Genomic DNA, 15193 nt, shown 5'->3' on the forward strand with positions numbered 1-15193 from the left:
TTGATAACTTTGTTTAAAATGTGGACGTTTCTGTTGCTGATGTTCACATAGGGAATTATAAACTGCTGGAGCACATCAAAAATATGCATTAATCTTCAATTTGGCACACAACTGATGTGGGTTACAGTGTTCAGTGGTGTTAAAAAGCATCTCTCTGGTGCAGTGGCCTCCAATGTATGCACAATAAAACAGATTTTATTTGTGAATCTGCCTAAAGACCAACAGTAAGAAAGTAGTGCTTTTGAAGAGCAAAACCAGCAAATGTGTTACTGTCCTTCAGACTATAAAACAAGCACAGGCACAAGCTTACTGAGCATTTAAGCAGAACTTCCAGTAAGATCAGGCTGCTGCATTGTAAGTCGTCAGCCTGTATAAGATATTGCTCTTTAAATGGATAGGTGGGTTGTTTTTGTAATGGCGATTGTGTTAAAAACAGAACGAAACAGCGTTGAGCATGGTCATCCTAACATTAGACATATTTTTGGCAGTTTATTAACCATTTTTTTCGAGCAGCATTTTCTGCACTGGATTCTACCATTTTTCTTGTATTTACTGTTGAGCCATTGTTGATTTCAGTTATGACCTGACTGGCCTTACGGTTCAGGACAAACCAGAAAACTTTGATGACCCTCAGGATTCATCTCAGCACAACCCACTGGTTCGAATCCTCATTAATGTGGGGTTAAATGTTTGGCCGTGTGTCTCCAGCAGTGCAGTATACTCAGAAAAAGGTTTTAATCATTGGAATTTTAATGGTGAAGTGGTCCTACTCAGTCAAAACAAGGCTGTGGAAAAATATAGACCAGCGACCTTTGGAAGTGCAGGCTTCTTTGGCTGTTTTACATTTGAAAAAACAAAACTCAGACAACACAACGCAGTCCAAACACCACCTGGAAGAGTTTGTTCCTCTGACAGACCCTTCAAAAAAGCAGAGATGGATTTATTAAGTATGAAAACTAATTTTCTCTACAAAGTTTGTGTGTTCTTGACAAACGATGACCTTATAATATAGAAACTCTAATAAATATATAAAACAAAAATAAATATGTAAAGACATAGTTAAGACAATAAGTGACAAAAACTTTACAAAAGTCTCCAACATTGTAGTGTGTGCTGTGAACAAAGACTTTGAACAGGTTTAGAAGAGTATCGTGACACCATGTGAAGGTTTAAAGTACAATAAATCAATCCCACTGTGATGGTGCCGGTCCCAAGGGTTTACGTCCTACTGTTCAGAGTCCCCCTAAAAAACAAATATCACTACTCGTGAGAGATAGTGGGGTGAAATTTCAAGATAAAAGCCACTCTGTGCAAAAAATAACCATGGCTATGATAATAAATATAGCTTAGTGCTGACTGTTCTGGTGTCTAGTGAGTGAGAGCTACGACAGAATAGTGACGACATCAGAATGAGTCTCACAAAGTTCGGTGAAACGAGCATGACCTTTGACCTGATGACACGTTGGCGATGCCTAATTATCCTTCTAGTGTTTTGGGTGTTGGAATTAGTTACTTGAGATTTTATTTTTAACATAGTAATTACTTAATAATTAATGTTGCTCTAAACAACTATGTTTTTCACTGTCAAAATCAATGTACTGGCTGTTTTTCTGTGCAGAAATAATATTTCGCACCGAGCACGTTATTCGTTGTCTCATATGCGTGCGTCATGCTATGTTCATGGATTTCTGTGAGACCCACGAGGACGGGCAGAACCCAGGGGATCCGCCCTGGTTGAGAGCCACACGAGCTTTGGGGTCACACCAGGCCGTTCACCAGGTCCTTCTCGCATTCCTCGGCCAGGCGCTTCCAGTGCTGCCGATTCTTCAGGCATCCTTCCAGCAGCGGGGAGCAATGTTCCGACATGCCAGCCAACGTCTGTGACAACGGCAAAGACAAAAGATTAATTCAACGTGAGCTTTTTTCCCCCGGCGTTTGTTCATTGTGTCTGCAGCGTTTTGATGTAAGTCACACAGCACTGACAGTGTTTCTAGCTAATGAGATGAGTTTCTGCCACCGCAATAGCTGGCCACTTGCTAAATAGGCTGCATTACCTCATATAACTGGATGCAAATAGCATCAATGAAGGACACCTGCATGCTGGGGATTTTGTCTCTCTTCTCGCGATTCATCAGGTCCTACGGTGAAAGGATGGGAGAACAAACACGAGGTACGTAAGAATGTAAAAAAGTTTGCATTCAAAGTCTGCTTCTGTCATAACAAAACACGTGTATGTAACATCTACAAACTAAAGGACAGCATGAACTCCTCAAACCTGAGAAATTAGGTTTTATGCTCAACACACAAGAGCAGATTAAAAAGTATATATGGAAGATATGAGGAGTTCAGTGAACTTACTTATTAAAACATCAAAAAGGGAATTTGCTCTAAACTCAGTGATATAGAAAAACAGCAGCAAAAGCAAACACATCTGCTGCGATTATACTCAGACCAGGTTTCTTACAATGGGCTCAATGTTCAGCTCCTGTCTCTCCTTATCCCCCTGCTCAAAGAACTCGGTGGCCACCAGCTCCGCAACCTGCGTTACATGGAGGAGACAGACGGGTTCAGGCGAAGCCTTTAACACAAAGCAGACGCGTCGACCGACACATCGGGTCCCCGGTCTGATGAGGACGAGCCGCATGTCGACACGTGAGCCGGGCCAATGGCAGCGCGGCCCCCGGGCTCGTGGCCCGCCTCGCCGGCTCCCCGGCCTGTTTGTGGCGGTTTGAATTTCTAACCAACACCCTGACAGACATGGAGAAAACGGGGCTACGGAGGTTAGAGGCAGGCTTGCACAACGTTCAAGACAAAAGAGGCAGAAGGAGAAGTTTGCCAGAAGAGTGGTGGGTAATGGTCTCCATCTGTTTATGAAGGGGTAAATGAGACTCGACTGCAGCCTCCAGCTCCAATCAGTGTCACTGTGTGTGTGTGTGTGTGTGTGTGTGTGTGTGCCATCTGCAGCTCTTGATTGAGTCAGTAATCAAGGCTCAGCACTATGAGGCTGCAGGGGGACTCCCAGAGAGGGCCTATTATAGCTGGCTAAAACCAACACCAAGCATGAGGCGAGCGCTGAGTAACTTCCACGTATTTACCCTCACGTCAGTCAAAACGGCCACGTGGTGCAGCGAGCTCTGTCAGAAGAAGACGGGGGGGGGGGGCTTCATTACAGTCCATAACACAGCGAGACGGAGCGAGTTTTTCTCTTGCTGTTGGAGGATGCCTGTACAGACTTAGACCTTATATTTAGGATCATTAAGGTCTTTGGTTCATTGCTCATCTAAGTTCATCAAAGTACAGAACAAGACAAAATTTCAATAGTGAAGATCGTCACAAAAAGTATTTTTGTGATATTTCGCTGTGGATTAATCACTGGGATGACATTTAAATTTTCTGTAGTTATTTTTCCTATTGGCAACCTATAAATATTCATCTGATACAGTTTAATCAGATGAATAGTAATATATAAATATTAATTAGCATAATAACGGCAATTTGTTGTTTTTTCTATTCAGCTTCAGCGAGTGTCCAGATGAATGCAGTTTAATAAACCTGATCTGAAAGAACGTTTCGTTCCATTTCCATTTATTAATGAGGGTGGAACCTCCTAATCACAGTTATGATCCCATGCAAATCATATGCGGTCGTCTTTGTCGAGCGAGGCTTCCTTTAGTCGCCGCAGATCAGAGGCCCAATTTGTAAATGAGGTCCGGATGAGCGCGAGTGTGCCGCGGCGCCGCGCATTAGCATGAGCGTGCGTGTCTGTGGGCCCGGATGCTTTCAGAGGCGTCGTCTGAAGACGGGGGCACAGCTGCTTTTATTAATGAGCGCTCACTCGTCAACACGCGCGAAGCGTGCGAGTCCGAGGCCGCTCCTCTGGCGGCGCCTGTCGTTGCTAACGAAGCGCGGACTAACGGAGGTCGCCGGGGAGACGAAACAACGGGGCCGCGGCTCTGCGTGTGTGTGTGTGTGTGTGTGTTTGTGTGTGTGTGTGTATGTGTGTGTTCAAGAAAGACGCATAAGGGAACAAATAAATGCGGTCGAGTGGGGAGACGACAATTAAAATGAAGACGCCGCGTGAGACATGACAGCACCACAGTGATGCGTAGCAGCTAGTGAGGAGAGGCTCCACTTTAAGCCACATCTCAGCGATTCGAGGCACAGCAGGGGATTCTGTACCGACCTTTGAGGCAGTTACTGCTATTTAAAGTTACACTAATGAGCAGTTTTACATTAGCGGTGACAGAAATGAAAGGAAATGATATGTATAAATATATATATGTATATATGTGAATGACGGCTACCTCAGTCTACTGAGCCTTACTTTGGCCTGTCTGGGTGTATGCATGTGTGTGTATATAGACACATGTGACACAGCTTTACCCTTTTCTGCACTGGCCAGGGCTTGGTGATAGCTGAGATATCGCATGCAGTCATCAGCATTGACCTGAGGGGAGACACAACGACAGACGGTCATCTCAACCACCCCCCCGACTCTGAAGGCGCCGCCTCCTTCGCCCTGAGCTCCGTGCAGCTGCAGGCGTCCGAGCCCTGGAGGAGTCGGACTCACCTCAGTAATTCCTTGTGATGTTCGTCCTCCCAAACGAACTGGTTGTTCTTGGTCAACTCAAAGAACTCCCCTCGCCTCCTGACGACACATGACATGACGCAGCACGTAATTATCATCGTATAGATCGGCCTCAACCGCCCACTGTCTAGACAGACGGGAGAAAACTCCTGAACTCTTGAAAGTGATGGGACTAAAACCGAGCAATAAAAAAGAAAAATGTTGGAATGAACGCCTGAATATGGACATATGTCACTTTTTTTATCCCATCCATCCATCCGTTTATACATTATGCAGCCATCCATCCATTAAATACTGAGTCACATGTAGTGATATCTGCTCTGGGATGAAGCACTTGGTGAGGTGAGGTTCCATTTCTAGTACTAATAGTAAAGGCGTGTGTCGGCACCCACTTCATGTACAGCGCCAGGTCGGTGGCCAGGATGGCCTTCTCGATCATCTTCAGCGTGCTCTTGTACTCGTCCAGAGAGAGGCCGCTCAGGATCTGGTTCCCCTGCAGAAGCAGCGCAACACCGCGTCAGCGCGCACGGAACCGCGCGGCGCCGGTAGCGTCGACCGCAGTCCGGATCAGCGGCCTGACGGCGGCACGCGCGCCACTCACATTAACAGCGCGTGCGGATCGTTTACGCGCGCGCGTTAACGCGTCGCCTCCACTGGCAGCGCTTTAAACGACGCCTTATCAGTCAGCACGTGGTGGCGCTTGACGCACCGCGCGCCTGCGTTTGCGTCTACACAATCGGCTGCAGCTGCTGAAGGACCGATGTCGCACTTCACATAACTGCGACGAGGACGAAATCTAAGTGCGAGGGGATGATTATCCCGCCGCGTGCGCTCCCGCTGCCGCTGCGCTCCCGCTGCCGCTGCGCTCGTGTCCTCGATGAAAGGGCGACAGCTGGTCAACGCCGCGCTCCCTCTGTCTGTGCGCTGATGCTCACATTTGTGTTTATCGGAGCTCGTTTTGCGGGAAATGTGCGCCGGTGGGGGAGGACGAGTGCGTCTCCCACTCAGTGTTACTGTAAACGGGCTGTAAAACCAAACAATGCACCGGAGGCGCCGAAAGCGCTCAGAGATTGGTAATAATTCAGACTCTCCCCGTTTCACATCACTTAGTGATGGCCACGTGTAAGAACGAGGTCAAAGTCTGAAGGGGGGGGGGGGGGTAGGAAGCGCTGTCTCTGAGGGAAGGCGCTGCTCTGCATCTGCTTCACGTGAGTCGGGTTCAGGCGGGGGTCGAAAGCGTCACCGCACAAACTCAACCGCAGGTCATGTGAAAAACCCAGCGAGATAATTCACACTCTCTGTTACAGTGAAAAGCTGCGCATTTTCAATACATGGATTATAATATTCCACATTTCGTGGGTTTCGACTGCAGGCTCCTTGCGCTGCGATGCTGCCGTGTTGTGGGTTTGTGATCTGTGGCTAATTGTGAGTCATTCGTCGTATGTGAAGTGCACCTACGGGGCTGTTGAGGATCATGAGGCACTGGTCGAAGTGGTGATGCTCCATGGTGGAGTGGCAGTAGAGCTGGGCCAGTGGGTGGTCGCTCCTGGACACACACACACACACACACACACACACACACACACACACACACACAGTGGTCAGGGCTCGCTCCCACACACACATATCGTACCTGTGCCGGTGTGACTCATGCTCTGTGCTGCCGCACCTCTGAATGTAGGAGTTGTTGACTCCTCTGTGGTCCAGGTCGTGGCTGAGAGTCGCAATCATCAGCGCCAGGACCTCCAGGTCGCAGAGGTTGTTCTGTCGGGGGGAGGAAAGGAAGGTAAATGTGCCGCTCAACGCATCTGCTGCTGTGATAGAAGGCCTCGCAGCTGAGCACACACAGCGTTGGCAGCGCGGGAACGCAGCCGTGGCCGCGGCTCATCGCTGGCCGACACAGCTTTGACTGGTAGATACTGATGAGGTTCTAGTAAAGGTTCCGCTGCTGCAGCGCGAGCACTGACCTGCAGCCGGCCGGACTTGAGCAGAGCGAACATGCACTGGGCCGTGTTGAAGGCGTGTCTCCAGTTGTGATAGGCCACGTTCTTCCTGTAGTTCTTCTTCACGCTCAGAACCCACTGGCACAAGCTCTGCGGAGGAGAGAACGAGCAGAGGGAGACGCGCTCAGCCCCGGCGCCTTTGGATCTTTACGCAGCTGTGCGACAGCAAACACACTGAGCAGAGACGCCAGCGAGTTCTCTGGACTCCAACTCTGCGACAGATGGACTGAAAGCAAGTCAGCCTTCAGGCCATAGCTTGTTTCAGGCATCAGACCTCATTATCAGCCGCGACCACATGGACGAACGGACGGACAGACGGATGCTTTATTGATCCCCCGGGTGTGTGGTTCTGCTGCTATGAGCCGGATGAGCGGCTGGGAAACAATAAGTCCAATGCAAATGTGACGTTTTGAGCGAACGCACTTGATTGCCAGGATGTTTGCTCTCCACTCCACCCAATCAGCCAATCGAATTAAAGGCAATTTTCTACATGGGGATAATTAGCGTGTCAGCTAAGAAGTGATGAATGCAGCCTTAAATGCTTGTAATGAGTCGAGCCCCGGCGTGCGTTCACGCTCCTGGAGCGGCCCGAGCTCCTCCAATCAGAGCTTGTCTCCGCGGGCGCACAAGGACCCGTTCACGCGGGCCAAAGCCCCGAGCGGCCGGGCGGCACCGGGCCGGGGGAGGGGAGCGGGTCGGCGCGTGTGGCCTCAGGGTCGAGAGCGGAGGCAAATATTAACTCTGCTGTAAATGCTTTCGCTCACCACGACACACAGAGACACGTGTTCTAACGGTTCTGGTGCTGCTGAGGGTGAGAGGAGGGTTGTTGTCTGGCGCCGGACGCAGCGACGAGCGATAATTGCAGGTGTAATTGCTGCTCACCGTGTACTTCATCTGAAAGTTCTGGATCAGGTTGAGGTCGACGAACATGCGCACGGCGGCCTGCGTGGTCTCGGTGTCGGACAGGTCGAAGTCGCTGAAGGTGAAGTCCAGGAGGCCCAGCGACTGCGCCGACGGGACCGTGGTGACCTTCCAACGGACGCAAGCACAGTGGCGTCAGGAACAGGAGGCCTCACTCTGCATCTTCACCTGCTATTTTAACCCTCCCCGGTCCTTGGAGGTGCCACATAGTGCACTGTATGTACAGGCCTCATGGGGGGGAGTGTGTGTGTGTGTGTGTGTGTGTGTGTGTGTGTGTGGGGGGGGGGGGGGGGGGGGGGGGGGTACCAGATACCGAGCGACCCGTCTCTCACAGGAAGCTACTGGAGCGGGTTCTGCTGTTCGTTCAGCCACTTTAGCACAAGGAGAGCGCCAACGTAGCCTCATGAATGAAACCGTCGCTCTGCAGCGAGCTTCAATGCAGTTTGTGATGCTTGTGCCGCTTCTATGACATCATTTCTGATGCTCTTTATTCTTTTTTAGCTTGTTTCCTGTTTCATATCCACATTTGCTGGTGTAGTTGATTTCCCCCCTCCCCAGAGGAAGACCCGGACAGTGTTTACCCCCCCCCCCTTCCGTTATATAGTGATTCCACTGCAGGTCTGTGCATGTGAGCAGCTGTCTACGCTGATTCAGCAGTGTGGTGTTTCGTTACACCCTCTGCTTCCTCTGACCCTGAAAGACAACATCACCCCGTGTGTGTGTGTGTGTGTGTGTGTGTGTGTGTGTGTGTGTGTGTGTGTGTGTGTGTGTGTGTGTGTGTGTGTGTGTGTGTGTGTGTGTGTGTGTGTGTGTGTGGCTGTAATGTGAAATGAATAAACGTTAATTTACCGCGGTTACCTGGAGTTCCCGCGACTCCTCCTCTGCAGCTGAGGCGTGATACGACAAAACCTGGAACAAACACACACAGATCAGATCAGCCTTTCTGATGTTGCGGTGACTTCTGGATTAACATAAACACGTTTTAAATAAAGCCTTAACCTGAATCAGGTTATTTTCAAAGGTGTGTTGTGAAAAATGTTCATCACAAGTCAGCAAACGTCAAATACATTATTCATTCATCATTAAAGTTCTTTATTCTGCTCCTCATGGTCTGGATAGTGATCATGGCTGATTACAGCAGGGACCACTGCACCAAATGCTACTGCTGCTTATCAGCAGTGTTACAGTGGGACGGTCCACAGAGCTCAGTAGATTTCCCAGCGGTCAGATTCAGCAGATTGTAGCGGAGCAGTGAACGGTTTGAACGTTCTATCACAGGATCCGCGGAGGCACAGAACTGCTGCTAGAACAAACGGGTCCAAGTTCCTGCTCCAAACCTGGCAACGTCCTGCCTCCTAAAGCCTCCAGTGGACGTGCAGAACAGAGGACGCAGCCGACCGACTGTTATAACTGCTCGTACAAAGATGCTGCGCGTGATTGGACTCTCCCGACCGTGGCCCAGATTCTTCAAAGCCGCACTAGCGGCTCCTTTGATGTCGGCTCGCTGGTGACGGTATAATTTGGCTCCTGTGGAGAGCTGTCGCCCGTCACTCACCGCTTTAACTGGGGGAGAGTGATGAAAGCGTCGAAGTAGGTAAGAGATGCTGCTCACGCTCGGCTGCAGCTCCCAAACACCATCAGATGTCTGCTTTTACGTTAGCTCTGCACGCTGGGGCGAACTTTAAACCAACGGGGGAGCGAGGCGCACCAGGTGAACTGGGTTAAACGGTGTTGGAGGACCACGGCGCTAACGGCGCGCTCCAAACGGCACGAGTGGAGGCTTGTGTTTGCGTGTGCGGCTGAACAGAGGACCGACTGTGTGTGGGCTCGGGTACAAAGCACCCACTCCTACTGCCGAAAGCAGCGGAGCGTCAAACAGCAGCTGAGAAATGATGGTTCTGCCTCATCACTGTCCCTCAAACCCACGCACACACTCACAATAATCACACGTACCACCTAAAACATAACTCAACTACGCTGTGCAGCCCTGCAGGGGTGATAGTCAAAGCTTTGGTCAGTCTCCATGTTGTGAAGGGTCCTAAAACCCTAATCATTGTCAAGTGACAGGGTTCTGTATAAATAGGCAGAATATGCTGAAACGTTTAGCTGACAGCTCAGGCTTTGTGTTATCAAACAGGAAGATAAGATCCTCATTAGTGACTCATGCGGTCTGGATGCACTGCTTCAATTAAAACGATCAAATCAGGTTCCTCTCTCAGCTGAAGGGGGGGTGAGTCACCGGCCACTTTATTAGGTACACCTGCACTAACTACGTGGCAGCGGTACCTCCAGCGTGACCTCCTGCTTGGCCATGGCCCTCTCCACAGTCTCATACATCTGCGTGTTCTGGATGCCGAGGCCGCAGAAGATGGCGAACGCCTCCAGGAACTGCTCGTCGTTCCTGTTGAAGGCCTTCACGCTGCCCGACGCCTCGTCCATCTTGTTGGCCAGCTGACATACACCTGCACGGACAGAGGGGGGGGGGGTGAGGAGCCTGTCTCGGTCCACTTACTGCAGGGTTCACTGGACCTCATAACGCCCAGTGAGGACGCGTTAGAACCAATACACATCTTAAAAAGAAGCCACTAATCAATTTCCTGTAGTTAGAAATGAATCAACTGGTGTTTGGTGACACTTTTATGGGTCTCACTTTTGATAAATCATCTCAAGAGCAACATCTTCACTTAAGTGATGAGCTGCATCCAGCCAAGTAAATGGCTGAATGCGTAATTAGATGGACATGGAAAAGAACATTACACCTCTAATGTTAATAATGAATTCTCCAACCAAAGGTGGGCTAATGCGGAGGATGGAGGAGATTTCATTGTTATAATTGGCTGTTTTGATGCTGCTCGTTTTCACTGGAGGGGCGGCCACGCGGACCCACCATTAGTCATCGTCATCCCCGGCTAATGGAGCCGCTATCGGCTAATTATACCGATGATAATCACCGTGATGGATGGAGTCGTGGGACTATTGACGGACACATATTAATTGTGGTAATGCGATGCATGCGGTCTAGGACTGTTGAAGCTGAAACAGAAACAAACTGTAACGTAATGAATCCGCCCGGGCTCAATGGAGGATCAACTGAACTGTGGGTGCGACGGACGGAGCTCCTACCAATGACTTTGTCCTTCTTGCCGTTCCTGATGGGGCTACAGAGCAAACTCTTTATCTGGTTGCTGGTGTGATCTCTGTTCTCGCTCTGCTGTAAGACAAGAGGGATAATGACTCACTCTGGGGGGAGCGAAGAGGAGCAAGAGATGAGAGCAAAGGGGAACCGACCGTCCAGGGGAAGCGCTGGTCCTTGGCGACGTCTGCGATGCTGAGAGGCTGCATGGTGTTCTTGACGTACTGGGCATACATGTAGTTGATCTGGCTGACATCACAGTCCCTGTGGGGACACAGGGGAAACAAAAACACGTTCAGGGCCTCCTGTGGGTAATGAGGGCCCGCGACCGGCTCACCTGGATTAACCTGTCAAACCCTGCTGGACCCGAGGCTGCCTCCAGCTGAGCGCTCGCTTGGAGGAGGGTGACTCAGGGTTGACTGTGATAAACAGGAGTCTGCTTCACATGAAGACGTTTTCTTTGCTCATTTTATTCGTTTTGGGTCTTTTGAAACACGTACGACCTCGTATGTTTCCACCCTAAAAGCATCTTAATGCTGATTTAAGCCCTCGTCCGGATTTCCAGCAGCGGCAGAGTAATAGAGTGTGTAAAAAAGTTGGGGCCACGCATGAGGAGGATCACACTGGGAACCAGATGTTTTAAACAACTGACAGCTGTGAGAAAATACTTCTTGAAAGTCTCTGTAATCAAAACATCATTCACAGTGATTCAGTCTTAGTAGATTCATTTTGACTTCTTTATGCTTGAATTTCATCAAAAGCTCATTACGGCCCTAAACCTACTTCCTGTAGCTGCAGGCGAACATCTCTGAATATTAAAACGTCTTGCGGGTCATAACAGAACCGCAGCCTGGGAGTTGCACCTGAGTCCACTCTGCAGCGCGGCCGCGGCCTGAAGCCTGAGGCCGCCAGAAACGCCTGTCAGCGTTTAATAAGCCTGTTTGTTATCCAGAGTCGATCCCAGTCCGACCACAGAGCCGCCCATAATGCTGCACCGTCAATGTATAAACATAACACGGGGCTGAGGCAAAGGCCCGTGGAGCTCTGTGTGTGTGTGTGTGTGTGTGTGTGTGTGTGTGTGTGTGTGTGTGTGTGTGTGTGTGTGTGTGTGTGTGTGTGTGTGTGTGTGTGTGTGTGTGTGTGTGTGTGTGATTAAAAACAGGCCGTGTTTTAGGCAGAAGCAAAAGGAAAGACAGATGGTGGAATATAACTGCATATTTCCCCAGTCCAGTTCTTACAACGTTGGACCTTTTACTCCCGTGCTGTTAGTTCGTCCTCAGACACTAGATTCTATCAGGATTTCTGTGTTGCCCTCTTGGTTTGTTGCAGTCTCTCTCTCTCTCTTCCCTCCACAAACCAGACACCTTCAGTGTCTTCCAGCGGTTTCTTCCTTGTGTGTGCGTCTGCTTGACACTAACCCCGGACCGACCCCACCCGTTACCACAGCTGATTACAGGACAAATTCCTGATCTGTTTCACGAAACATTATTTTATTATTATCAGAGTGTGTGTGTTTGGTTTCAAACATTTGCTGTAGTTATTGCGCAAGCAACAGCAGGCTAAAATTCTGTGCCAAATGCTTTTGAATTGGGAAAATTCCAAAACATCTGATGTGAATATTTTACTATTATCAAAGTGTGCGTGTTTGTTTCAAACATCTTGGTTTTAGTTTTATAGAATATTAAGGCTTCAGGCAACGTGTTCGGTCCAGACTGGCCTCAGCCTGAACACACAGACACAGTACTGTATGTGCATTTGTGCCAGAGTTTAATCACCCAAACGCACTAAATCCACATTCGCTCTCACTCGCTCTCTGATTGACTCAAATGAGGCCAAGGAATAGCCAGCGGCGTCTCCGAGAACCGCGCCGGCGCCACGTCGGCTTTAAAGCCACGATGACATTCACAGTCTGGACCCTGAACAACTTAATTGCCCCACTTTGCCATCGAACGGCCTTCTGCCTGCCATTCCTCTCAGCCGGAGCAACGCCGGTTCCGCTCGGCTGAACTTCCCGCTTGGGAAAAAAAAAAGCAGGCGGCGGCGGCGGCGGCGGATCGGTGGAAGCTGCTGCCTGGAGTTAATGTCACAATGAGGAGCCTCCCGCGGTTCCAGCCAGTCACAGCCAGAAGCCTCGGCTCCCGTAGTGGCCCAGTTGGAGCGGTTCTGCTGCCTTTGAGGAAATCCAGCTCACGCACTCTGATAGTTGAAGAGTTATTAGACGGAGCAGAAGAAAACAGACTGTAAAACACGGAATAGTAAGGAGGATGCATCTGCGCTCTGTCACCACAGACGCTGCTGGAAATTTCAAGGCCTTTGTCACTTCCACACAAGGCTCTGTTTGCACACGCGCACAGGTGTTACGGCTGCAGAGTGGACGGCATCCTCTATCGGGGGTTTAAATACACTCGGACCCTGGGAGGAAATGTTCCATCTCAATTCAGTGCAGACTGATGAACGGGAAGAGAACCCAAAGCAGAACCGCAGCAGCACAACGGACACAATCTGCAAATGTGATGCCTGTGGCCAGAATCGAAGCCCCGCGTGTTTACTGCTGAAAGGTCCTGCACACGGCATCGCATATTAATGAGCTGCTGAGCTCAGTAGCAGGTGGAGGGAGCCATTAACCCGTATCTCTGGCCCTGATAACGACAGACAACAGTCAGGGGAACCCATCGTACAGCAGCGTCCACAGATGCCGACCTCCATCAGCTAATCTCACTCAGTGGCTGCTCTCATGGCCGTTCGACGCATGTCCTGGTCTTCAATTATGTATATTATACCATACAATATATTAGTTGTGGTGCTGAGCTCATGAGTGAACGCTACAGTCGATGCTGCGTAGCTCAGTGCATCCTCAATCTGATTACCGCTCCTCGACTCCAGCCGCCGCCAGGAAGCTGAGCAGCTGGAGGCTCCACTCTGACTCTGCACTCGCCGTCGCTGCAAATTCCCCAATTAGCAGCTTTACTCCCGCGCTTAATCTGCACTTGTCTTCTGACACAGTGTCCTTTCTCTGATCCCCCCAGAGCTTCCGCTTCCACGTCGTCCCCACTAGAAATGATCATTTTGCATGAATGTCTTGTTTCATGATTAAACTTTGGAGGGAACCCAACCCAATCCCTCCTTTGTGTCCTACTGCACCTTCTGCACACATCTAACTAAAGCAACAGTTGTTACATAGCACAATCTGGTTGTGTCCTATGCATCCTATGACACAATGAGGCAGTGGGAAGCTGTGACAGCTCTGTGGGACTGGCTCCTTCTTGTTCCAGTGCATTAAAAGCGCTGCGTGTCTGACGGACCATCGTTTGACCCTCTTTAGGTCTTAGATCACCTCAAGACACCACTTGGCCACTTCAGCCCAATAAACAGGTTCTGATTGAGGAGCTGACAACACAGTCCTAAAAACACCAAGTGAAAGGAGCCAAAGAAGCCTGGATAATGAGAACGAGAGCTGAGGGGAACGACAGCCCATCGAATGTCTGCGAATCTGGCAGGTGTAGAGGGTGGATTACCTTAAAAAAGGGTCCCGAGGGCAAATTAGCTCAGCAAACCGGAGTGTTGGACCGAGCTCCTGTGTCTTGTCTTTACTCATTCAATTCAAAGTGACTGAATGAGCACTGTTTGTCCTTCTGTGCGATGTGAAGTGAATTCGCGTTACGCACACGTCATCTATGGGCCTCTGAAGGACACGCGAAGGGCTGCTTCCAATTAAAGGAAACATCGGCACTAATAACCGCTGGAAACAGCCGGAATATACCTTAAGGTCAACTTGCAGGAATTTTAATTTAATAACGGGCTTCAGCGATCAGCTTACCTCTTGGGGGCATCGGTGACTTCAGAGAGCTCCTCATATTCCATGTGAAAGACACTGGAGAAGGAGTTCTGCACAGAAGAAGAAAGCGGCGTTTATTTTGTGAGCAACCGCAGACCGAGGGATGTGGACGGGACCTGAAGGGAGCGATGTGCTTAGCAATCATCATTAGAAACATGAACACACACACACACACACACACTACGTTGCTGGTGCTGTCCGGCTCCGTCCGGCCTTCATGCCCGGCTGCAGGTCGAGCGTGAAGGCTCTTTCCTCTCCACGCCAACCTCCTCACTTCCTTCAATTAAGTCATTACAAGCGAACCCGATGTCCAAACGCTTCAAGTGGTGGCACTGCGCTCACGGCCCGAAACATCTCCCCGCATGAAAACAGAGACGTTGATCGACTACCTACCCAGCGCTGCCAAAAGCTGAGTTTATTTCTGCATTCCAACGCTCCTTTGGGCTCTCTCCCCCTTATAGGGACTTGTTTTCTCCCAACCTGCTCCCACAGCCCCTCGCAAAAGGTCCTTTTTCCATTTTTAAGAGGTGGGAACAGGATGTTAGGAGATAGCCTCCTTGGTTTTGGAAACATTGGCTCCACTACGCCTCCACACACACACACGCTCTTCATGGGTTCCCTCTGATCCGGGTGGGGGCAATAAAGCGGTTTTAAATAGAAAGCGGACCCCTCTGTGTTATGACATTTATTAGGGTCTCAAGAGGGAGCGTTTA

General features: G+C 49.9%; 1 protein-coding gene across 8 annotated transcripts in view; it reads right to left on the reverse strand.

Moving 5' to 3' along the window:
* Positions 1 to 728: 728 nt before the first annotated feature.
* pde5ab (phosphodiesterase 5A, cGMP-specific, b) overlaps positions 729 to 15193 on the reverse strand; it is a 41781-nt gene continuing 27316 nt past the window's right edge. For 3 of the 8 annotated variants that reach the window (XM_029132438.3, XM_055504985.1, XM_029132403.3), the window contains exons 8-22: positions 14463 to 14530; positions 10801 to 10909; positions 10636 to 10723; positions 9799 to 9974; positions 8362 to 8421; positions 7474 to 7620; positions 6556 to 6681; positions 6258 to 6352; positions 6047 to 6134; positions 4981 to 5081; positions 4571 to 4648; positions 4384 to 4447; positions 2465 to 2539; positions 2055 to 2138; positions 729 to 1878 (exon numbers count right to left, since the gene is read on the reverse strand). In XM_029132438.3, the coding sequence (XP_028988271.1) occupies positions 1759 to 1878; positions 2055 to 2138; positions 2465 to 2539; positions 4384 to 4447; positions 4571 to 4648; positions 4981 to 5081; positions 6047 to 6134; positions 6258 to 6352; positions 6556 to 6681; positions 7474 to 7620; positions 8362 to 8421; positions 9799 to 9974; positions 10636 to 10723; positions 10801 to 10909; positions 14463 to 14530 (1479 nt within the window). In that variant the 3' untranslated portion in view covers positions 729 to 1758. Of the gene's footprint in view, positions 1879 to 2054; positions 2139 to 2464; positions 2540 to 4383; positions 4448 to 4570; positions 4716 to 4980; positions 5082 to 6046; positions 6135 to 6257; positions 6353 to 6555; positions 6682 to 7473; positions 7621 to 8361; positions 8422 to 9798; positions 9975 to 10635; positions 10724 to 10800; positions 10910 to 14462; positions 14531 to 15193 lie in introns of those variants that run through there. The other 5 variants (XR_008693390.1, XM_029132430.3, XM_029132410.3 and 2 more) reach the window with 5 other exon arrangements.

This window comes from Betta splendens, chromosome 2 (assembly GCF_900634795.4).
Source record: "Betta splendens chromosome 2, fBetSpl5.4, whole genome shotgun sequence".
Classification (NCBI taxonomy): Eukaryota; Metazoa; Chordata; class Actinopteri; order Anabantiformes; family Osphronemidae; genus Betta; species Betta splendens.